The 25488-nt window shown below is 36.4% G+C and overlaps 3 protein-coding genes across 7 annotated transcripts in view; 2 read left to right on the top strand and 1 right to left on the bottom strand.

Moving 5' to 3' along the window:
- The first annotated feature begins 304 nt into the window (after positions 1-304).
- On the top strand, positions 305-4456 carry unc50 (unc-50 homolog (C. elegans)). Of its 2 annotated transcripts, none has more exons than XM_048200243.1 (6): positions 305-478; positions 1181-1455; positions 1533-1653; positions 3594-3733; positions 3818-3925; positions 4012-4456. In XM_048200243.1, the coding sequence occupies exons 2-6, from the start codon at positions 1182-1184 to the stop codon at positions 4146-4148; spliced, it is 780 nt and encodes a 259-aa protein (XP_048056200.1). In that variant the 5' UTR covers positions 305-478; position 1181; the 3' UTR covers positions 4149-4456. The 2 variants fall into 2 exon arrangements, with proteins under 2 accessions (XP_048056200.1, XP_048056201.1); XM_048200244.1 differs by lacking the exon at positions 305-478 and adding an exon at positions 508-675.
- A 336-nt stretch (positions 4457-4792) lies between these two features.
- Positions 4793-18899, top strand: slc25a12 (solute carrier family 25 member 12). The gene is made up of 18 exons (XM_048200216.1): positions 4793-4927; positions 5747-5800; positions 6794-6939; positions 8633-8748; positions 9102-9241; positions 9514-9660; positions 9736-9874; positions 9986-10079; positions 11971-12055; positions 12368-12452; positions 13529-13687; positions 13815-13867; positions 13958-14038; positions 14122-14262; positions 15647-15785; positions 16319-16477; positions 16560-16650; positions 17959-18899. Exons 1-18 carry the CDS (start codon positions 4916-4918, stop codon positions 18164-18166), a joined length of 2049 nt encoding a protein of 682 aa, XP_048056173.1. The 5' UTR covers positions 4793-4915; the 3' UTR covers positions 18167-18899.
- The window catches only part of dync1i2b (dynein, cytoplasmic 1, intermediate chain 2b), a 22025-nt gene continuing 15431 nt past the window's right edge, over positions 18895-25488 (bottom strand). For all 4 annotated transcript variants that reach the window (XM_048200217.1, XM_048200219.1, XM_048200218.1 and 1 more), the window contains 3 exons: positions 22803-22943; positions 22608-22733; positions 18895-21340 (listed from right to left, as the gene is read on the bottom strand). In XM_048200217.1, the coding sequence (XP_048056174.1) occupies positions 21227-21340; positions 22608-22733; positions 22803-22943 (381 nt within the window). In that variant the 3' untranslated portion in view covers positions 18895-21226. The remainder of the gene's footprint in view (positions 21341-22607; positions 22734-22802; positions 22944-25488) is intronic.

Here is a 25488-nt window from a genome sequence, read left to right as displayed (position 1 = left end):
GACATGCTGATAGTCATCGCTCAGTGAAGGATTGTTTTTCCTGTTGTTTTCCCACCAAAATATTAAAAGGGAATAATGATAGAAAATCCTATAATTGATTAGCAGTTAAACATATTCTGTTTAAACATTTTGATTAGTGATTGTAATATTTCATAATGAGATAAATAAAAGAAAAGTAATAACTATTATTTTCATCTTTAAAAATTGTGAGACTAATATTTTATCCAATGTATTAAGATATGAATATAGACCTAGATGTAGATATTATAGGAATGACCGTAATCTCAAGAAACGATTCTCTCTACTCCAACACTACATTTCCCAGAAACCCTTGACACAGGAAGTGGCGTCACTGTATAGGTTGCGCTGCTACGTGTTCGGACAAGGCAGGAAGTTGACATGTCACAGTTGCTGCATTGTTTTTTACACACTAATTAAGAGATTTGCTTTAATAGTTGCTGATACTGCTGTCGAGCAGGTGAGTGTCATATTTTTATAACTTATCCTGAGAAGGAGCGACATTTTAGCTAACTAGTTTACCAGGTTATTATGTAGGATCGTGCCGAGGCCCAAGTAACAGCACTAAAGCTTTGGGTTTTGCATTGTGCTTAATAAAGCATCAACATTATGACTAGCAGGCTTGCTTTTAATACAGTGATTTGAGTTTGGTGTAATGTAAGAGTTATTGTATTATTGCTATCAGTTGTTATCCAGGACCAGACTGTCTGTGTAAAGTAAATAATTGTGATATGACTGATCCAGGATCAGCTATACATGTTTACATAGCAGATCACATTTATAGGAAGCACAAGAATTGATGAGCAGTCAGTACATTTGATTAATAAGCTTAATGCTTGACCATAGATTATAGCTTGCAAATTAAATTTATGGACAGATGATAGATAGTTTTCTAGAAATTTTCAGGCAGAGACAGATCTACTGTACTGTCTATTTACTGTAATTAAATTAATCGAGTTTGACTTATACTTTTTGCCAAAACATACTAAGCTATAATTGTTGATAATGACCCAGCCACTCAAAAACAGTCACATAATTTAGTCCTAATGAGATTTACAAGATTCAAGTGTTAAATCTGGACATCAGTGTATATCTTATAAATAACCAATAATTTGCAGCCCGATGTGTTTGTCGTAACCAAATTTCTCTCTCATCCCAACAGTATGTTGCCGACAAGCTCCCCACAGATCCACCAAAACGGCAGCCTCAGCGCACGGGATGCGGCACGGCACACGGCCGGTGCCAAACGCTACAAGTACCTGAGGCGACTCCTGCATTTCAGACAGATGGACTTCGAGTTCGCCATATGGCAGATGCTCTATCTGTTCACATCACCGCAGAAAGTGTACCGCAACTTCCACTACCGCAAACAAACTAAAGACCAGTGGGCCCGGGACGACCCTGCATTCCTGGTGCTGCTCAGCATCTGGCTGTGTGGTGAGCACTTTCGATGGAAACATGGGAGGGGCTTTGGAAAGGAAACTTTTATTTGCTAACTAATGTTATCTCTGCAGTGTCGACGGTGGGCTTTGGTCTGGTTCTAGAAATGGGTTTTGTGGAGACCTTGAAGCTGTTGCTCTGGGTTGTTTTCATCGACTGCATCGGAGTTGGATTGCTCATATCTACACTCATGTGGTAAGGTGCCCCACACACACACACAAAGGTTTGAATGCTGACCAAAATGTGTGCATGTCCTTAAATTCACCATGAAATCAAAATTGTTCTTTTTTTTTTTTTTACAGAATTTTGCAGTGTTTATTATAAATGCTTTATCCGTGCACATCATTATTTTTAAAAAAATCATATGCCCTCGTAATTTTTCATTAAAAACGTTAACCTCCCCTACCCCAGTTCTCTTCATAATTGTGTGTCTCGGCAGAAGGTGCGACTAAACATGCTCCACAACTGATTGAAAACTAGCAATTTCATACGATCCAAACAATTCCCAAGGACAAATTCAATTCCCAATAATAATAATAAAATGATTTATTTATATAGCACCTTTCAAGAACCCAAAGACACTTTACATAATATCAACAAATAATACAGATGTACAATCAAGGAACAACAAAGTGAACAGGAAGTCAGATGGTGATCATATAACATACAAGACAATAAGTGTGGCTCTGACAATGACAGAAATCAATCAGTTAACAAAACATATTGTAAGTAAATGAGTTTTGAACTAGTTGTAAGCGATTGAGGACTTTAGTGGGAAGGCTACAAAACAAAGAGGTAGTCCCGATGTGAGGTTATAAAAGCATGGACAACAGTTTCGGCATCTTTGAGATTTAGTAAAGGCTGTATACGGACAATGTTGTGAAGGTGGAAAAAACAGGAGTTAACAAGCTGGCTGATGTTTGGTTCAGAGCATAATCTGGAATTAAATAGTACCCCAAGATTCCATATAAGGGTGAAAGATGAACTATAACTCCATCAAAATTAATGGAGAAGTCATGTTAGGAAATGACAAAGGAATTTAGGGCCTGCTAGCAGGATTTTTTGTCAGTATTCAGTTTTAAGAAGTTTGAGCCATACATACTTTGAGCTCTTGTAGGCAGGAAGTGATGAAAGGGGGATGAAAAACAGAATTGGGCTGAACAGTAAGATAAATTTGTGAATCATCAGCGTAACTATGGAAATTAAGACTATGACGCTGGATTATCTGACCAAGAGGATATAGAAGTGAAATATAGAAAAAATAGAAGTGGACCAAGAACGTATCCTTGAGGTACACCACGGGAAACAGTGACGGAGCGGGATTTGTGTTTATTAATGCAAGTAAATTGTTGCCTGTCTGAAGGTATGCCACTGAAAGACTGCACCAGTGATACCGATAGCATCTTTTTTTTTCTTTCTTTTTTTCTAATTCCAGAAGCCATTTCACTCGGATATACGTCACAATATGGAAGAAAAGACTATTGCAACTTTCGTTTCATGCCGACTTTAATGTTGATTAGGACCCTAGTGCAAATTGAACTAAAGCTAGAATAAAATAAATATTGGATAAAAAAAACTTAGATTTATATTTAATTGGATAAAAAAAAACAAAAATATTACTAAAACTGACAAAAATAAATTTAATAGAAATAGAAATAGAAATTTTAATAGAAATATTAAAAAACAAAAACTAATAAAAATGCCAAAAGCACATAACAAAATTACTTTAATATAAACTGAAAAGTCAAAAATAAAAGCTAATTCAAATTTTTAATAAATACTGTCAATTATATTATATAAATAATACTAATAAAACACTGGCACAAAGATGTGTTTTGTATTTATTTTGACTGACTGACTGACTGTACATTATCCTGCTTAATACATGATTACTTACCAAATAAATAAATGGACATGAAATATTGATCTTATTTTATTTATCTGATTATTATTAGGAAATCATTGCCTGATTGTACAGTTTAGTCATTATTATACAATAATGTTTGTCATGACTGACCAATCCGAATAAAGTGCTTTAGAGAATGATATAATAAATTGGCATAATTTTACTAGAATATGTCATGTAGAGTTTTTTACAGTAAACTGTACAGTAATCCCTGTTTTGTCTTTTCCAGGTTTGTTACAAATAAATATCTGATGAAACATCATAGCAGAGATTATGATGTGGAGTGGGGCTATGCGTTTGACGTCCATCTAAATGCTTTCTACCCTCTCCTGGTCATTCTGCACTTTTTACAGCTATTCTTCATCAACTGTAAGTAAAGAGGTGTATAAATGTATAATAAGCTGTTCTGTTTTCAGTTATGGACATTGTGAACACATCTTGCTCTCTTGACAGATATTGTTGTTACGAGTTCAGACTGGTTCCTGGGTTATTTTGTGGGAAACACCTTTTGGCTTATTGCAATCGGTTACTATATTTACATCACATTCCTGGGCTACAGTGGTAAGTGTTGTGATTGCTGGTGTATTTTTACCATCCATAAGTTGTTCAGCTGAAAATTGTCTAATTTTCTCTCCTTGTTTCTTTAGCGCTCCCTTTCTTAAAGAACACTGTGGTGCTTCTGTATCCCTTTGCTTTGCTCGGACTCCTGTATGTTCTCTCCATTTCGCTTGGCTGGAACTTCACTAAAGGTCTCTGCTGGTTCTATAAGCACAGGGTCCAGTAGAGGGCGCCAGAGCACACGAGGGACATTGCAGTGCACATGTGCTCTTAAAGATGGATGGAAAGTTTGTTGTTGCTCTTGGGACTTTCTGACTTTTTGTATGTATCTGTAAATATCAGTTTGGTTGTAGAGGAAAAAGAGTTTCAATTGTTTATGGTGTCATTTTTTCCTTTATTTGATACTCAACCCTCATTTAATGTTGTGATATGGTTTTGAAAATGCAAACATGGGGAAAAGTGCATAATATGTCTGCTTGGATGCTGCACTTTTTACTTATGAGAATGTGTACAATAAAGATATTTTTAAAGAAACAGATTTTTAGTTTATTCAAATATTGCCCTTTATCGCATGAAATGTGACTGAAATGTATTTTCTGAAATGTATATAAAAATACATTTTCCACTTTTTAGTTGCATATCTGGCCATAATTCAAGTATTTAGGTGTTTCTTGAAAATTGTAAGGGATTCTGTTTTTTACAAAAATGCAAAACAATTAAGTAGTTTCTAAAGAAATTTAACAAACAACATAAATCCATATAAAAATACAATACTAACTACATAATAACAAATCAAATCAAATATTTTTATAGATTCAAAATAAATTTCAAGGGCTGCTTGGAAATATCCGTATCCGGCTGAACCGGCTGAACCTTGTGAGGTGTGACATCACAGGTGCGCGCGCACCTCCTTTGGTTTTTTTCACACACGCTCTGTCATCGGCCACGCGCCTGCGCGACCTCAAACGACCACACGTGACGTCAGACAGCAGCATGGCGGCCAAGGTGACTCCAGCGATACCGTATTTGACTGAAAAATAATGTTTCTAATTTTTAGCCGTCGACTCTTAATTGTAGTTGGTGATTATATGTGGGAGAAAGGCTAACTGACATAGAAATTAGATCAGTAGATAGTGTGATAAACGTTTTTAACTGACCGGCGCGAGCATCACTGAGCTTATCACTACGCTCGCGCTGAGACTTTGACTGAATTCAGTGTCTGTGAGGATCATAAAACCATAAAAAAATATCAGAAATGTGTTTTAAACAACATTAATCAGCTCTTTAACAACCTATTGTGTTGTTAAAGATTAGTTTTTGTTTATAAAGTGAAGTCAGGCGTGCAAGGATCATGTCGTGTGGGCGAAATTGGGCTCATTTTATTCTTCAGGGACTCTATGGCTTCATGTGTGTTTGTGTTGGTTAATTAGTGGTTGGTTTATTTTTGGTTATATGTGCTTTTTTAAAAACTTGATTTAGTTTTGCATATATTCAGTGCAATATTTATGAGCCGGAAAGTCCCAGTGATATTGAATGTGCCCTTAAACCGCGTAGAGCATTTGATTTTTACGTGAGGATTTGGGAATAAATGTAGTTTTGACCGTTCTCTCAATAAAACCTTGTCATCCTGGGACTCAAAAACACCGAGTTTTGTCATAGATACAGATACATCTGTTAGGTTAAAACATACAATGCATTTCTCTAGATGTCACTAGACTACTAGGGTGGTGCTTTCGTGATTATAATTATGGATAATAGCTGTTTAGATGCACATTCTGTCTCTATAGTGTCATTCAACCTTATTGTTGTGTTGTTGTTTTGCAGGTGCAGTCAACCAAAAGGGCCGACCCTAACGAGCTGAAGGTCATCTTTCTAAAGGTAAGATTAAACAGCAGAAATCCTTCCTTTAAAAGTTGTATTATGATTTTGGTTTGTTTTCTCCTTTACGCTGTAGTAAAATGAGCAGCTTTGAACCAGATGTGCAACCTTAGATGCAAAGTAGTTAGTGTCATGACTTTGGTCTGTCATTACAGCTTTATTTCCTTAGTCACGCTGCACTTTTATTGTCACACTGTTGTCGGTAAGTTTAGGATGCTTAAGTATGTCAAGTTCACTTCAGCATGCACATCATGACCGATTGGAGCCGTCTCCTTTTTAAAAAATGCAACACAAAGGGAGACTTGCATGCGCAGGAAGGAACGTCTAGACACCTGTGTGTGTTTGTGGGTAAATAGCTCTCTGGCTTTAAATGTCCTTCAGGGCTCTTATGTTCATGTAGTGATTTTTGATCTCTTCTGCCATTGAGATCTTATGCGTCTGTCAGCCGAGAGTAGTTGTTTCTTGGGCCGTGTTGGGCCACTTTGGTGTCTGGTAACACAGTGACTTGTGTGCGATGGGGCTCTATTAATAGGACTCAAGCATGTAAGATGGATGGAAGACACAAATATCAGGTCTTGCTAAGGTCAGAGGGCATCTCCCTTCAGCATTTTGTGTCCAGAATTTTGTTTTTGTTTTTCTCGCTTGGCTCATGAATGTGATGTCACCTTTGCCTAGTTGTCCAAGTAGGCGGATGTTTGTACTTGACAAGTAAGATTGCAGCTTGCATGTTGCCAAAACAGTTGTTTGAAAGAGGCCAATGATATTTTACATGACCAACTACAGTTTTATTTTTCTTAACACTGGGGACATGCATAATAAAACTCTTAAAATATATTTATAATGGTACATGACATTGCTTTTTTTTAAATTAATTAATTTATTTTTTTAACCATATTTTTGAGGTTCAAAAGATACCATCACACATTTTTAATCATGCTTCATATCCAACACAAATGCTGTAATTGTTTGGGGTTTTTCTTTATTTTCCCTCAGTATGCCAGTGTGTTGGAAAAGGATGGAGAGCGGTACATGACACCGACTGATTTTGTGCAGAGGTATTTGGGCCTCCACACGCAGCTCCACTACAACCCTAAAACTGTGCAGCTGCTCGCCGGTGTGGCGGACACCACAAAAGATGGGTGAGACGAACATCATGTTTCCTGTCTCTGTACTTTTTCTGTATTCTAATTATTTATGGTTTGATATGAAGCCTGTACCTTCAGATCAGCTCAGATCTGGAAATTCACCCACTTTAGTAGCAGCCAGGTGCATATGGCATAATTTTGAAAATTCTGTATTGTACATATTGTTTTTTAATGTTTTTGAAAGAACAAGGTTGCATTTATTTGATCACAATTATAGTAAAACATTAATATTTTGAAATAGTACAATTTAAAAGAATGGTTTTCTATTTTAAAATATTATAAAATGTAATTTATTCCTGTGATCATTACTCTAGTCTTCAGTGTCACATGCAGTTGTGCTGCTTCATATTTTTGTGGAAATTGTGATATAGAATAGAAAGTTCAAAAGAACAGTATTTATTTGAAATAGAATTTTTTTGTAACATTATAATAAATGTCTTTACTGTCACTTTTGAATTTAATGTTTCCTTTCTGAATAAAAGTATTAATTTCTTTAAAAAAAAAAGTAGTGTACATGGCATAATTTAGAAAATTGTTTTGTACACGTAGTTGTAAGCGATCCAACTAGTGTTGAGTTTAAAGGTGCAGTATGTAGGATTTCTGTCCGCTAAAGGCCTATTCAAAACAAAGGCGTAGCTTGATGACGCCAAGTTTGAACGTGGAGTCTTGGGACATGTGGTCTTCACCTCAACGGACGGTGCAAAAGAATAGGGATAGGACTCGGGAAGAAGTCATGTTCATGGATGCAATTATTAACGTTACTGTAGTATGAAGCAGAGCAGGACCGAGTGTTGTGGGAGCTGAACAAGACAGCTAGAGCGATTGCGCAACACACGCCTCACGAGCAGCAGAAATTTTATTATGACACAATCACCTGCGCCGCTTCCGCTTTTCCGGTCATGAGTATGAGGTAACACAGCTCTGTTTATCATATTAGATACATTTGAGTGTGTCGAAAATGTTTTAATGTTACTCTGTGCATTTGTTCGGCGGCTACTGTGAGACACTTGTTTGAGACACACTGCAGTAAGATAGATCGATTTTAGAATATCATATTAAATGCTGGATGGCTTGTGTTGATAAATGGCATGCAATTAATTTTAAAACGTATTGTATGATGGAGAAAATTCTGTATTACTGTTACTAAAAATAAAGCTGCATCAGATTATAATATGTTAGCTGCTTGACAAAATAGTGTTTTTCTCTGAGGCATGGTAAAGCATGGTACAAAAAATTAAGAAAATTAGATTTAAACGATAAGACTAAACATGTTGAGCTATATAACAACAATTAGTTTTCTGTCTATAAATATATCAAAACAGTTGTTCCCTTGTCTATTAAAATGTGTAATATATTAAAGCGTCTTTGGTGTTTCCATGGTTTCTACAAAATAAAACCGGAAACCGAGGCAGACCGAGGGTTAACGTGGATATGACGCAATTGACAGGCGACTCCTCACACATCCCGGAGCCTTGGTTAAAATTGTAATTTTCTCACGATTTACAAATAGTTGGAAACATTTGAGATGTTGTAAGTACTCAAGTGAACAAAATATATAACACTGGCCTAGTGGATTTTGGATATTTTACTGCAAAAATCGAAAAATTGAATAGAATTAAAAACGTCTTAATGTGTTTGTATGAGAGAGATTTTTTTTTTTTAATAATGATTCTGTCTTTTTATTCAGGCTGATCTCATACCAAGAGTTTCTGGCTTTTGAGTCAGTGCTGTGTGTGCCTGATGCCCTCTTTATCGTGGCCTTCCAGCTTTTTGACAAGACAGGCACTGGAGATGTGTCCTTCGGTGAGAACAGTATTATTTGTATATAAATGGTCAGTCTTATTTAAAATGGACTGCTGTACACCATATTAGTGCGTACTATGCATTTTTACATTTGTACATGGAGTTTCCTCATAATTCACTAATGAGGTTTCATTTAATGCTGCCTATGTGCCCAATGTTTTAACAGAGCTGTAGTGTTTTATTCCCTCTTACAGAGTCAGCTGATCATAATATAGCTATGCTAAACAAACAAGCAGCTTAACCTTGAACACACGTTCACATGTTCAGCGAAGCTGTACAACACTGTTAGTAATGTTGCAAGGCCTGGTATGTGTTGCAGGAGTGTAAATCTGTCCATGTCCGTGTGTTTACAGAGAACGTGCGTGATATCTTCAGCCAGACGACGGTGCACCACCACATCCCCTTCAACTGGGACTGTGAGTTCATCCGCTTGCATTTCGGCAATAACAGAAACAAACGCCTCAGTTACCTGGAGTTTACCCAATTCCTGCAGGTACCATACCACACAGTTCTACCCCTCAAAATTATGGAGATGTCATATTAGATTTTTATTGTTTTTATATAGTATATTAGAAATATAATTGTATTTAATAAAAAATTATATTGTAACATAATATTAATAATTTTAATATGATATTTTTTGTAATAATATAATGATGCCCCCAGGATTGTGTAGTTACATTTTTTACCAGCAGGGGTTAATTGGCCCTTGACCTTTTGGTTTGGCGCAATTTTTATACAAGTTTATGCCTTGTGTTGTCATAGGAGCTGCAGCTGGAGCACGCGCGTCAGGCGTTCGCGCAGAAAGACAAGGCCAAGAGTGGCATGATTTCATCCTTGGATTTCAGTGACATCATGTCCACCATCAGACACCACATGCTCACACCTTTTGTGGAGGAAAACCTTGTGTCTGTAAGTGTGCAATAAAATCGTTTTGATATGCTGAGATGGATTTTGTTGTAAAAGGTTTATATGTGTGTCTCCTAGGCAGCAGGGGGCGGCACCTCTCACATGGTGAGCTTCTCCTTCTTTAATGCCTTCAACTCTCTCCTGAACAACATGGAACTGATCCGTAAAATCTACAGCACTCTCGCTGGAACTCGCAAGGATACACTTGTCACTAAAGGTGCGTGCTGTCCGTAATAATCTGTTTCTGTTAATCTGCATATGAGAATAAAGTTTTTTATTTTTATTTTGCAGAATTGTCTAACATTTTCTTTCTTCTCTCCATCTGTAGAGGAGTTTGTTCATGCTGCAAATAAGTTCGGTCAGATTACCCCTATGGAAATTGACATCCTGTTCCAGCTCTCAGGGCTGCACTCCCAAACAGGGTACTTTCCTTTTTAAAACCAGTTCATCCACATGTACATTAAGCAGCATTATCAGCTGATCAGGTGTTCTGCAAGACCCCCCTTTCTATTAAACATATCTTATTGGACATCTCTGCTTTTAATGCAAGTAGATAACGATTTTTTTTAGCAAGATCTCTTGAAGACTTGTTCAACAAGATCCTTCCAGAAAATGCTTTAGAATTTATTAATTTAATTTATTGTATTTTTCTATTTTCTTTAGTTTGGTTTTATTTTATTTGTACAACTCCTATGTAACTTCTATGAAAATGCAGCTTTTGTCATTTGTTTTGTTAGCTGCTGACATGGCATTAGAATTTTGGTAACACTTTATTTCGATAATCAACTTTAGATATTCTTCTAACTATAAGTAACTTTGCAACTACATGTCAACTAACTCTCATTAGAGTATTAGTAGACTGTTAGGTTAGGGTTCGAGTTAGTAGAATAAGTTGACGTAGTTGCAAAGTTACTTATGGTTAGGGATGTGACGTGAGAAAATTTTCCCATTAATTCTTATTCGTTTATTAAGAAAATGAATAAAAATACACCATGCAAGGCCTAATATAAAATAACAAATAGGCTAACTTACACAATGTTTATATAAAAAACTGAAAATCAAACTGTGGAACCAAATAAATAAGGAACAGAAGGTTTAAGTGCTTTGGTCAAGAGCAGCGAGTAATTCTCTCTCTTACCTTTGTTCTTTGATTAACATTAATGACAATAAAATCTGTTGCTGCTGCACACAATGCAGATTTGACACGCGTCCCATTTTCTCACAAATCTTTACGTTAATTTAAAGGGTTAGTTCACCCAAAAATGAAAATTCTGTCATTTATTACTCACCCTCATGTCGTTCCACACCCGTAAGACCTTCGGAACACAAATTAAGATGTTTTAGTTGAAATCCGATGGCTCCGTGAGGCCTTCATAGGGAGCAATGACATTTCCTCTTCAAAACACTGCTTCAGGAAGCCTCAGAGCCTTATGAATCAGCGTGTCGAATCTGCTGTTCGGAAGTTCCAAAGTCACGTGATTTCAGTCGTTGGCAGTTTGACACGCGATCTGAATCATGATTCGATACACTGATTCATAATGCTCTGAATCTTCCTGAAGCAGTGTTTTGAAATCGGCCATCACTAAATAAGTCGTTATTTTGTTTTTTTTGGTGCACCAAAAATATTCTCGTCGCTTTATAATATTAATATTGAACCACTGTACTCACATGAACCGATTTAAATATGTTTTTAGTACATTAATGGATCTTGAGAGAGCAAATGTCATTGCTGGCTATGGAGGCCTCACTGAGCCATCGAATTTCAACTAAAATATCTTAATTTGTGTTCCGAAGATTAACAAAGGTCTTACGGGTGTGAAACTGCATGAGGGTGAGTAATAAATGACAGAATTTTCATTTTTGGGTGAACTAACCCTTTAAGACTTAATTTAACTCATTTAAGTCTGCTCTTATGAGGACACTCGACAGAATGGACAATTTGGCATAATTTGTGTGTGTTTTGGTTCCTTCAAGCGTGGAAGAGAACTCAACTGTGTTAATTGCGTTAAATATTTTTAATGTGTTTAACTGAAAAAATGTGGTGAAACCGGTGTTGCGACTGAACACCGGTAACACCGACTACCGTAGCAAGCCTACTTATAGTCAGTAGAATGTCTGTTGGGGAGCATCAAAATAAAGTGTTAGCAAATATTAAACAGACAGTCCATTAATACTCTAATGATAGTTAGTTGACATGTAGTTGCAAAGTTACTGAAAGTTAGTAGAATGTCTAAAGTGGATCATCGAAACACAAATTTTACTGCCTACCTACCTATCAGCTAATCGGGTGTTTATGTATGTTATGATGTATAGACGATTAAATCTGGCTGATATCGAGAGGATAGCGCCACTGGAGGAAGGAGCTCTGCCATATAATCTGGCTGAGGTGCAGAGACAGGTGGGTTTATCTGTATAAACAATCAGATAAGAGTCTATTAGGGGTAATTTAAATGTATATATATATATATATATTACTGAGAAAATTGTAGTGTTATCAGTGAGCTTGCCTTGGCAAACACAACTAATTATGGCACAAAACATCTTTTTACTTTGGGTTAAGGATTTGACACCACTCTCACTTTCTTCAGAAAATGTAAATACCTGGTTTGAACTTATTCAGGCTGCTGACATATTTCTGAAATACAGACTGGCCCCAAAAACATGATGCATTTGGTTTTAAAACTCACGTGCTGTTTTTCTCTGTGTGCAGCATTCACATGGGGATGTATCTCGGTCTGTGTTGGTGCAGGCAGCAGAGTCAGCATACAGGTTTACTCTGGGCTCCATCGCTGGAGGTAGGAGTTTACGCCTTCTGCTCATTTCTCATATTAGTTAAAGGATCCCACGATATGGATTGAGGGCATTTTTACATTCGGTGTCATGTGTTTTCTTATGACAAAGAAAGTTGGGAGAAGGACATTAAGGAATTGTTCCCTATTTTAGTTCACATCAAAGCCATAAACCATGATTTGCTACTTGCAGTTGCGAGTCAGAGGCAGGTGGAATTAGGAGAAGGGACATTACCTTTCTAGAAAGCATTTTATTGTAAATTTTAGAAGTGCATTTCAAGTTAATTGTCCATTTTTATGAGTGTGAAGTCCAATTTCATTGGGTTTTTAAAAGTCATGTTTCATAGCACGCTATCAGGAAAAGGTTTGGGGTCAAAAAGAACATAAGAGACTTCTTTCCAAAAAAAAAAACAAATCTTACCCACAACAAATGTTTGAATGGTGGTGCTTAGTGGTGTAGCTAGTCACAATTCGATACAAATCATGATAGTGAACTCAAGATATGATACAATCGAGATATTTTAAGCCAACATAGAGAGGTTATTTTACTATTATTGAAACAATAAAATAATAATAATATTATTATCAGAACCCACAAATATACCTCTATTGCATTATTATACATTATTGATTGATTATTTTAACGATGCCTTTATGACATTTTTGGGATCTTTTAAGTTTTAGAGGAATGGACTTTAAATGGAGTGTCAAAAATCTCTCAGGTTTTATAAAAAATATCTTCATATGTGTTTGAAAGGTTTGAAATGAGGTAAAGGTGAGAACATGATGACAGAATTTACATTTTTAGGTGAATTATACCTTATAAATATAGTAAGCTGAGCCTTGGATAAAACTAACACTATATCGTTTAAATCAACGATACACATCTTCGCATTTTTATATCACAATATCTGGATATAACTATGTACCATTAAACCCCTAGTAATGCATTTGTACTTTTATTTCAAAAGAGCAAGAAAACAGTTTTCCATGGCCTCTTCAAATGCACAGGTTTTGCTGGTTTAAATGGATTGTATATATCATTTGCGCGTATGAAATTTAACCTGTGTGTATGTTTATAGCCACTGGGGCCACAGCTGTGTACCCCATAGACCTGGTCAAGACCCGCATGCAGAACCAGCGCTCCACTGGATCCTTCGTAGGAGAGCTCATGTACAAGAACAGCTTTGACTGCGCCAAGAAAGTCCTGCGATACGAGGGATTCTTTGGCTTTTATAGAGGTTGGATTTGTGTTATGTTGACATCCCTTTTCAGAAAAACCATATAGAGTGTTTGTCTGCATGTTTCTTAACATTGATCTCGCTTTCTTTATCCTACTCTTCTTCTGTTTGTGTGTTTCCCCTACAGGTCTTGTACCACAGCTCATTGGAGTGGCTCCTGAGAAAGCCATCAAGCTCACTGTGAGTGTCATTAAACTGCCTATAGAAAGTAGTTTCTGAGCCGCTGACGGTGAATCCAATTACACAAGTTTCTGTTTGTCTGTTTTCCAGGTGAATGACTTTGTGAGAGACAAATTTACCACAAAAGAAGATACGATACCTTTGGTTGCTGAGATTCTCGCCGGTGGATGTGTGAGTATAATAAACTGCACAGAACTGTTAAACTGGCTTATGTTGTACTTCACTGGCTGAACTATCGGTCTCTGTCTTTCCAGGCTGGTGGGTCGCAGGTTATCTTCACCAACCCTCTGGAAATCGTTAAGATTCGTCTGCAGGTTGCTGGCGAGATCACTACAGGCCCCAGAGTGAGCGCGCTCAATGTGGTCCGAGACCTCGGCTTCTTTGGCCTCTACAAGGTGGGGGATGCGTCTGTCTTTGTCTTTTTATCCAAGCAAATTTGACATTGTAACTTCTCGCTGCTTGCATCCAGAATACAATTGAATATGGGTGCTATGCCTTGGCATAAACTAAACACACAAACGTGTAAGGAACCCCCCATCGGCCCAAAAACGGAGTCCGACGGCGTTGGGCGAAGGTTAACGCGTGTATGCCTTTTCAGCGTCTCTGTGAAGTTCACTTAATTTCACTCGTTTAATCTGACTCCAATTTCAAATGATTCTTATTCTAAGGGTTGTGTCTCCAATTAAATTAATCATTTGTTATGTATTACTTTAGATATTTGATTATTCTGGGTATCTCTTATTTTCAATTATTCTTTCATTACGGACCCATTATCGCTTAGAGAATTTCGCATGGGCCGACTGCGTTCTCACGGACATAAATTCGCCAGTTTATGATTCTTAGTCAGAGGGTGCAGAGTTTACTAATGCATTTGAGTCGAACCGCCACATGCTTGTTCATACAAAAATACAGTTTTCTTAGTCACGATACTGCAACTTGCTAAGTCAATAACAGACAAACTCAAAAAGTCCCATGATGTGCCCACATGCTCCTTTCATGGGGCTCTCTAGTTTGACCTGCCCTGACGCAGATTTACGGAAATAACGGACTCCAATAATCTACCGGTCATAATGATTTCAGAAGAATCCAGAGTAAATCAAATATAACATTTTATTTGTCAAGTAAAAATGGATCACGTCAATTACATTACAATTAGACAATTAGAAGCCAATTCAGAAATGATAAATGCATAACATCAATTACTCAAAGAAATGCATATACACACAGTGATACATGAATGTCTTCAGACATTCACCCATCTCTGTATGGGGGTTCTGGTTACAGAAGTTCCCCCATGACTGCTTTGCTCTTTACCTTTTATACCAGGACCAGAACAAAAGGATCATAAATGTTTATTACACCAACATCTGTTTTGGGGGAGAGGAGAAGAGACACCACCCAAAAAGAGGACAGAATTTTCCTTAATTTTCCATCTTCTTCATAATTCTAGTGACTGCTGTGAAATTGAGACCATTTTACCAACCGCACTGAGACTTTTAAAATGATACTAAACATGAAAAGGGAAAAACAATAGATACACAAGTTACATTATACATAAAATATAAACTTTCAGTGACTTGAGGCAGGGGGAAGGAGAGTTTGTGTGTGTGTGGGGGGTTTGCATACTGTAGATGTGTGGGGGCAAGGCGTTGTCCTATGCTATTCTTTTAAGATCTTCTCTTTAGATACGCTTTATTGCTTTATTGCAGGATGCTTGATCTCAGTTTTCGTTTAGCAGGAAAATCAAGCCTTACAAACGTTACTGGTTTTCCTCCACAGGGTGCCAAGGCTTGTTTCCTGCGTGATATCCCCTTCTCTGCCATCTATTTCCCCGTCTATGCTCATACAAAGACACAACTGTCAGATGAGGATGGAAGACTGGGGCCTCTGCAGTTGTTGACCGCTGGTGCCATCGCAGGTCAGAACATGACTTCAACTTTGTGATGCTGGCCCAGTTCAGTTTCAGTTAAGGACTGGTTGCACCCTTATAACCATTTTTTCTTTTTCTTTTTTTTTTTTAAGAAATTGAAATGAACCTTATCTATTTTTTGAATGCATTTTATTGATCTTATTGTGAACGATTTGTCCGTGTACGTTACATTTTTCTTTTTTCAAAATTTCATAACTCGATCATCCTCCGGCCTCCATCAAGTCCTGACAGACTTCTCACTGCTGATGTAAGCAGGACTTCTCCAATCATTTAATCTGCTTAAACCCCGCCTGTGCAGATCTTCCTCCAACTCAAAATCCAATCAAAAAACTAAAACAAAGTTCCTGCCCTAATATTTGTCATTTACATCACAATAGGGAAGAGAAGATCTTCCACTACTTATAAAACAAGACTTTTTTTTTCAGATAAAATGAAACTGCGTCTGACCCAGATTTCCTGTTTTTAATTTCAGAGATTTTCTTTCATGTATTAATAGATGTTTGAATGATTTTAATTGACAGGTGTACCCGCTGCTTCGCTTGTCACCCCTGCTGATGTCATCAAAACACGACTGCAGGTGGCGGCCCGTGCTGGTCAGACGACTTATTCTGGAGTGATCGACTGCTTCAGGAAGATCTTAAAGGAGGAAGGCTTCCGAGCACTATGGAAGGGAGCCGGAGGTACACACACAAACACGTCACACAGATTTCATTACAGTCACGTCCATATTCACTCACAGTCCTCTGTCCGTCTTCTCTGTAGCTCGCGTGTTCCGTTCATCCCCTCAGTTCGGTGTGACCCTGGTGACATATGAGCTCCTGCAGCGATGGTTCTACGTTGACTTCGGAGGACAGTAAGTGTTGATCATGTTAAGCACACTTTGTACTGCCTGAAAGTGGGAAATGTTAAGTAACGTGTTTTACCAGAGGATTCACACAGCATGAAGACATCATGCTTCTGAATCCAATCTGGATGTAGTCTTTGACAAAAACATGATTTTTTGTTTGTTCAAAATGTTTTGTTTTTTTTGTTTGTTTTTTTATGAAACACCCACATTCAAGTGTTAATAGAAAAAGAATGCATGAAGCTAGAATTTTTTGTTTTGTTTTGTTTGTTTAAAAGCAGAGGATCTGTTCTTTCTTTTGATATATTGTATGTTCAGATATTCATACAACAAATTATGCCATGAAAGTTTTTTGAAAATGATTACAAAAAAAAAAAAAAAAAAACGCTGGCAGTTTAATATACACTACAGTTCAAAATGTTAGGGTCATTAAGATTTTTCATTTTGAAAGAAAATACTTTTATTCAGCAAAGATTTTCTATTTCAAATATCTGATTTGTCCTTTCTATTTATCAAAGCCCGAACCCCGAAAATATGTATCACGGTTTCCACTAAAATATTTAGCAGCACAACTGTTTTCAACATTGATAATAATAAACAAATGTTTCTTGAGCAGCATATCAGCATATTAGAATGATTTCTGAAGGATCATGTGACACTGAAGTCTGGAGTAATGATGCTGAAAATTCAGCTTTGATCACAGAAATAAATTACATTTTAAAATATATTCAAATTTATTGTATTAATATTTCACAGTATTGTTGTTTTTACTGTATTTTTGATCAAATAAATGCAGCCTTGGTGAGCAGAAGAGACTTCTTTTAAAAACATTAAAAAAAGCACCAATTACCAATCATAAACTTTTGAATGGTAGGGTTCATTACAAAATTATGCTTAGAATGCATAGAATGATCTTTGATTAGTATGTTGGCAACTATAAAAAGCCAACAGTTAATATAACCCCAAAAAATGTTTTAATGGTGCTAAAATGTCCCCAATGCCTGACAAATATGTCTGAAGCATGTCCTGAGAAATCCCACTGGTCTCTTAAAAGCCCTAGGCTCTGGAAAAGATGGAAATGAGTCAAAGAGCAAAAAACTGGCCAATCAGAAAGACTCTCTGCCTGTGAATCACTATGCATACAGGTTGACTAACATAGAGGGCAGGGTTTTGTTTTTGCACCATTGGTAAAGCATTTTATTCAGTGGCAAAGTGTGGTGGAAGTTAGCAAACAGAGCCTTTATCTGGAAAAATATTTCAGTTTCTTTGCATAAAAAGCATCTGCTAAAGCAAAAACTTCTTTTCTTCCCCTTCCAGTCGCCCTACTGGTTCTGAACCAATGCCCAAATCCCGGATCTCCGAGCTTCCTCCTGTCAGTTCTGAACATGTCGGTGGTTACCGTCTGGCAGCCGCCACCTTCGCTGGGGTGGAGAACAAGTTCGGACTGCACCTGCCCAAGTTCAAATCCTCGGGGGTGGTGGCCATTCACTCCGAAACGCCCACGGAACAAGCTGCCGCATCATAAATCGTGCCCCGCCTATCATGGCCTTGTCCTCCAATGGCTGCATGCCTCCCTCCCACAGTCTACATTTGCCTACATTTTCCCACACTTTTTTTATTTTCTCTTTCATTTCAGTTTTTAGGTGGGGGACCTGGGAAATTATACTTGTTTTCAGAGTCTTGTTGCTTTAACCCATATCAGTGCCTCAGTTTTGACGAAGAACACTGTTTAGAGGTCATAGTGTGTTTGCTAAAGCACAGGGTAGATGTTTGCCACACTGATCAAGACCTAAAGCGACACAAGTACAGTGAAATATCCATCAAGGGCTCTAGAGAAGTTCATCACTCAGCCGCCGGCTAATACTGAAACGACTGTGTGGCTGTAACGAGAGCTAAAGAGCTTTTCGTGAAACACTCCTGAATGGAAAACCATCACATGTTGGTTTTGTTTCTCCGCTCCCCAAGACGCACATTCACTGCTTTTAAGTTCTAGTCTCATGATTACTGATGTATTGTTGTGACCGAAGCATGCTGTAGTGCTTTTCATTTGCTCATTTGGCTTTGCGTAGCTTGCACATGTACTGTATATACATGTACATCTCATGCACAGAGACATCTCTGTCTGTGTCACAGTGACTGATGTACAGAGGTTTCAAAACTTGATCAAAGAAATCATGGTCGATTTGAAATGTAGAAAGTAATTTAAATGCATTTCATTCTTGTATTTTATGGAAATAAATCAGTACGGTTAAATTTTATTTCTAGTTTGTGAAGGTTTTATTGAGTTTATTACAGCAAGTTACAAAAGAATTAGTGAAATTGTTGCATGATCAAACGCACATGCATCAACACGCTTGTCCTGCTCACTGCAGTCATCGGGTAAATCAGGGTTCCCACACATTTTGACCAGTTATGTTTCTATTCATGATTACTGGATTTTTCTAAAACATAATATAGAAATTGCATGCACAAAGCTCAATTTCTAGCTAAGGAAATACCATTATGTGATATAATTGATTATTTGAGGTGACTTGTGATCATTGTGCTCTTGAAAGTCCAATTGTGTCCAAAGCAAATATATAAATGCAATGGAATATGCATTTTAAATGCCTAAAATACTTTATTTTTTTATATTGTCATTGTCATATGTTAAACATTTTATTTTTCAAGTTCATTGTGAATAAACTGTATGGGTATTAACAGTTTACACAAACATATTGTCTAACAACTCTTTCCCGCCTGTCTTTTTTTTTTTTTTTTTTTTTTTTTTTTAAGTTGTCTTGCAATTTTGATCATTCTCACAAAACCTAAATGGAGTAGATCAAGTCCATCAACACCCCCAAAGTTCATACAGTCATGTACCTCTTTGGGTTCAACATTTCATTCAGTTTTGATTTATATGCTGTTTTTTGATCACGTTAGCTTACGATGCTTCCATCGCAGGAAAAGCTCGTCAATGGCGGGAAAGCTTTGTGTCATAAATGACGGAAATTCTGTCAATGGCGGGGAAAGAGTTCAGCCAAAAGCTCCTAATCATGAAATCCCAAGCTACAGATATTTCCAAGACATCTTTCCAAGATTTTATTTACACAATTTTTATGGACCTGGAAATATATCAATTTTAAAATTCCCTGAATTGACTGGGTTTTACATGACTGTGGGAATCCTGATGAATGTAATCACATGTCAGATACAGAGGTGCAGAGCTTCCTTCATTTCACCACTCGTAAAACAACACTCAAAGGAAACAGACAAACCGACTAGCTTTGGTTCAGAATATGTCTAGATTAAGGCAGGGTTTTTTTTTTTTTTTTTATAGTACATTTTCATTTTGGATGCTCTGAACCCTTTAATTGGCCACAATATTTTAAACTCTAGGTTCAATTCATGTCAAAACATTGCCAATGTTTCTTTCCAACAGAAAGATTTTATGCTAAATGTATGTGGACGTAAAAAGGAAGCTCTTTTCAGGTTTTGAGATTTCATGTCAGTAACTAAATGTTGTTGCTTATACAATGTCAAGGAAAATGCATAAATTAGATAAATACTACTAGAAATCCACAGAAAATGAATAAACTGATATTTCAAATTTTTTGTAAGATCATACACGCTATGAGCTGGGAGGTCTCTAAATTCAAATGACAAAAAAAAAATAAAATACATAAATATAACAGGATTCAATTGTGGACAAGCTGGTTATGAACTACTTGGTGTAGAACATATTAGTAAAATTAAATGGCAAAATAATAACACTATTAGTCTAAATATTTGCCAAAGGGAAGTTTTTCAGTTTAAACCTACAGGCTTTGAAATACTAATCAAGGAACCACAGCCCCTTTAAAAATGACAAAACACAGGGCATTTTTTACACTTTTTGCTAAGGCAAAAAAAGATTTTTCAGTCATAAGCGCCGGGATGAACAAGCACCAAGAGAACATAATGCTATGTGATGGAAGTTTGTGGATACGCGCGTGTGTGTGTGTGCAATGTGTATTCTAAGGTTCGCTTTAAGGCATTCAGAAGAACTGAGTTGTTGGAAAGTATGCTGATTCTGCTCTGAGTTATTACAAACATACATGTTCAGTCTTTACGAGTTAAAAACAAAACGCATTTGTTAAAAAGCTATAAATAATCCAATAATGTGAAAGTTTGTCCAGAGGGGAATGTTAAAAATATTCCACCTCTTAAAAATTTATTTCTCCAGTTACTGTAGGTTATGTTAGTGTCTTAGATCATTATAAAGATGCTGTACATTAGTTTGCATATTCGTAGTGCTAGTGCTGTTGCACAGCAAATTAGCCTCTTATTCTATAAATAGATAAAAACATAATAATTCCCACCTGATATGATCTAAGTTAACCAAGTTTATCCCATCCCACTACGAATATTACTCCAAAATTTAGCAACTCTTAAGTGCTTAATTTGTTAAAAGCAAAGTCTTGCTTTCTGTAATAATCCATTTGTCCCTTTAGAATTAAAAAAGAGCCCAAGATTGTCATCCAGTAACACTAAAATAACTTCAGAGAGGGTGGAGATATGCAAAAGCAGGGGAACCGTCATTGGTCAGCAGGGGTTGCTATGGTGATCATGCAGCCAATCGTTGAGCAGCCAGTTCCTCTACGTCCTCACGGTTCTCGTTGATCTCAGTGAGCGTGCGCACAAAGCGAGTCCACTCGTCCTGCCGGGGCACTGAAATTTGCTGCAAAAAAAACATGAAATGTGTTTCAATGACAAACTTATGGAGGCTTGTTTCCGCCAGGAAATTTAAAAAAAAATTAAATAGTAATCGTGACTTTTTAATCTCATAATTCTTACTATTTTCCTCTTCATGAGATTAAATCTTGCAATTGGGACTTTATCATTCACAATTGCAAGTTTATATCTCAAAATTCTGAAGAAAAAACTCAAAATTGCGAGATATAAACTCAGACCAATTCAGACTTTTTTTCTCTCGATTACGAGTTTATATACAATTCTGATATTTTGCAATTCTGATATTTTTTCTCAAAATTGTGATATAACCTTTGAGTTATATCTATATTGTGAGTTGTAAAGTCGAAAATTGCAAAAAATAAACTCGCAGTTCTGAGAAAAAAAAAGTCTGCTGACAATTCTGACTTTTCTAGCAATCGAGTTTATATTTCGCAATTCTGACTTTAAACTCTTTAACAGTTGCAAGTTTATATTTCACAATTTTGAGAAAAAACGTCAATTGCAAGATAAACTCAATTTGAATCTGACTTTTTTTCTTGCAATTGCGAGTTAGACAAACTCACAATTTGGACTTTTTTTCTCTCGATTACGAGTTTATATACAATTCTGATGTTTTTTTTCTTAAAATTGTGAAATAAATTCGCAATTGTGAGGAAAAAAAAAATCGCAATTTAGTTTACAGTATATCTTGCAATTCTGACTTTACTTGCAATTGCGAGTTTATATCTCAAAATTTTGAGAAAAAAAGTCAATTATGAGATAAACTCAATTCTGACTTTTTTTTCTCTTGATTACGAGTTTATATACGATTCTGATGTTTTTTCTCAAAATTGTGAGATATAAGCTCGCAACTGTGAGGAAAAGTCAGCTGACAATACTGACGTTTTTTTCGCAATTGAGTTTATATGTCGCAATTCTGACCTAATAACTCGCATTTGCAAGTTTATATTTCATAATTTTGAGGAAAAAAAGTCAATTGCAAGATATAAACTCAATTCTGACTTTTTTCTCACAACTGCGAGTTTATATCTCACAATTATAAATTGCTTTTTCAGAATTTTTGAGATAAAATTGTGAGATATAAAAGTTGTCTGACAATTTTATCTCAAAATTCTGACTTTTTAACATTAAAAAAGCCAGAATTGTGAAATAAAAAGAAAAAAAAAAGTATTTAATTCCTTGGTGGAAACAAGCTTTTATACAAACTAAAGTATTTTTGAAAACTGAAAGTGGTTCAGCAGTGTCGTCCTCACCTCTCCAACGTCGTAAATGTGCACCTGACCCTCAGAGTCGCCGACGGCCACCTCTCGTCCCGAGTGAGCCCAGCGCACACGGTTCAGCGCAGGGTTTCCTTCCACGCTTACGCTTGCTGTGGGAACCTGAAGCAGCACATAATCATTCAAGATTTGTGGATGTGTTCATATTATATTTCTATGAGATTTGTGTACCTCAGTTTCATTGTTAAGGTTCCACAGGTCCAAACGTCCGAGCCCGTCCACACAAGCAAACAGAGCCGGATGTGTGGGTGACCACATGACATCATACACGTAGTCTGAATTGTCCTCAAAAGAGTACAAAGGCTTATTGTTCTGTCAGGAGAGACACAAACAGACCAGTCTTGTTCACTAAAACAAAAACTATTAAAATTGAAATGAACTGAAATAAAGCTGAAATGATATTAAATATAAATATTAGAATATAAATTAAAACACTGAAATAAAATTACTAAAATTACTAAAACTAAAATAAAAATGAATCAAAGCTTATTGTTTTGTCAGGAGCAACACAAACAGACCATCATTAGCCAGGTTTCCATCCAAGGATTTTTTTGGAAAAAGGTTCAGCACTTCAAAATGGTTACTGATTACATCTTTTGCATTCTATTTACCTTTATCACATAAATGTTATATCGAAACTTCAAATGATGTCAAATTAGTTTGGAAACACTTTTTGATGAGAAAAAGGGCTTTAACACAATTAAATGTGCTGTCACATGACAGTATTAGCCTACATGCAATGTCCGCGTTCTGGTGTTGCTCCCGTTAAAGCAGTTTTTCTGTAATGTTCAAAGGTGCATTAAATATATTAAACCTATTTATAATTAGTAAGTTAGATATAACTGTTGGTAAGAATAAGATGCATTACATGTTCTCAAACATCATTCATCCTTAATTTTGTCCAATTTTGTGACAACTTGGATATTTTGAGTTATCTCAACAAGTTAAATCTGGGAAAGTTATTCTAACGCAAATATTTAAAGGTGCCCTAGAACTTTTTTTAAAAGATGTAATATAAGTCTAAGGTGTCCCCTGAATGTGTCTGTGAAGTTTCAGCTCAAAATACCCCATACATTTTTTTTAATTCATTTGTTTAACTGCCTATTTTGGGGCATAATTAGAAATGAGCCGATTCAGGGTGTGTGGCCCTTTAAATCTCGTGCTCCACGCCCCAAGAGCTTGCGCTTGCCTTAAACAACATAAAAAAGTTCAAACAGCTAATATAACCCTCAAAATGGATCTTTACAAAGTGTTCGTCATGCAGCATGTCTAATCGCGTAAGTACAGTGTTTATTTTGATGTTTACATTTGATTCTGAATGAGTTTGAGACTATGCTCCGTGGCTAACGGCTAATGCTACACTGTTGGAGAGATTTATAAAGAATGAAGTTGTGTTTATGCATTATATAGACTGCAAGTGTTTAAAAATGAAAATAACGACAGTTTTGTCTCCGTGAATACAGTAAGAAACGATAGTAACTTTAACCACATTTAACAGTACATTAGCAACATGCTAACGAAACATTTAGAAAGACAATTTACAAATATCACTAAAAATATCATGATATCATGGATCATGTCAGTTATTATTGCTCCATCTGCCATTTTTTGCTATTGTCCTTGCTTGCTTACCTAGTCTGTTGATTCAGCTCTGCACATCCAGACGTTCTGCCCTTGTCTAATGCCTTTCATAATGTTGGGAACATGGGCTGGCATATGCAAATATTGGGGCGTACACCCCGACTGTTACGTAACAGTCGGTGTTATGTTGAGATTCGCCTGTTCTTCAGAGGTCTTTTAAACAAATGAGATTTATATAAGGAGGAAACAATGGAGTTTGAGACTCACTGTATGTCATTTCCATGTACTGAACTCTTGTTATTTAACTATGCCAAGATAAATTCAATTTTTGAATCTAGGGCACCTTTAAGTTATACAGAGCCACGCACATGAAATGCTAATTTGTTCCCTCAATTTACTAATTTGTGCGCACGATTTACTAATGCGTTCCCTTGATTTACTAAAATGTGCATACGATTTATAATCGTGCATGATTTATAAATCGAGGGAACGAAATAGCAAATCGTGCGCACGTTTTAGTAAAACGAGAGAGCAAATTAGTAAATTGTGCGCACGATTTAGCCTACTATTTTTTCCTGCATGTCATATCCGGGGCTCCGTAAAGTTGTCATAGCGAATTGCAACAAAATTTTTTAGTGTATAAATTCGTAATCTTAATGTCAGGATTATGCTTAATTTAGTTGCCTTTTTGTGTTTGTCACTTGTGTCTCCGGTTCAGTTTAGTCTTGATTAATCCCTTGTTAGTTCCCTTAGTTACTAACTACATTCACCTGTCAATCATGATGTCGCCCTGTGTATTTAAGATCTTAGTCTCCTCAATTCTTTGTTCAGTCTCGTCTTTGTATTATGTGGTAGATATGCTTTCCTGGTAATCTCCGATTCATCAAAGCCACAATGTGACACTTATGCAACAATGCAGGGGGGGTTTTTTTGTTTGTTTTTGTTTGTTTGTTTTTTGTTATGACATGATCACGCATACCATTTTATCAGTAAAAGGCCAATTGGATGGAAACAGGCTGTGAAGACAGCAAATTTTTCAGCAAAACTGTTTTTTTATGCATTTTCACTTTTTGTTCATTGAAATAAAGCTGAAATGAAATCAAATAAAAATATTATCTGAAAATTAAAACTGAAATAAAATATGTTTAGTTTAAGTAATAAAATTACTAAAACTGAATAAAAAATGAATTAAAGCTTATTGTTCTGTCAGGAGAGACAAACAGACCAGTGTTGTTACTGTAAACTAAAACTATTAAAAAAAATTCATTAATTGAAA

This window comes from Megalobrama amblycephala, linkage group LG8 (assembly GCF_018812025.1).
Source record: "Megalobrama amblycephala isolate DHTTF-2021 linkage group LG8, ASM1881202v1, whole genome shotgun sequence".
In the NCBI taxonomy this organism is placed as follows: Eukaryota; Metazoa; Chordata; class Actinopteri; order Cypriniformes; family Xenocyprididae; genus Megalobrama; species Megalobrama amblycephala.
This window is presented reverse-complemented; position numbering and strand designations above follow the sequence as displayed.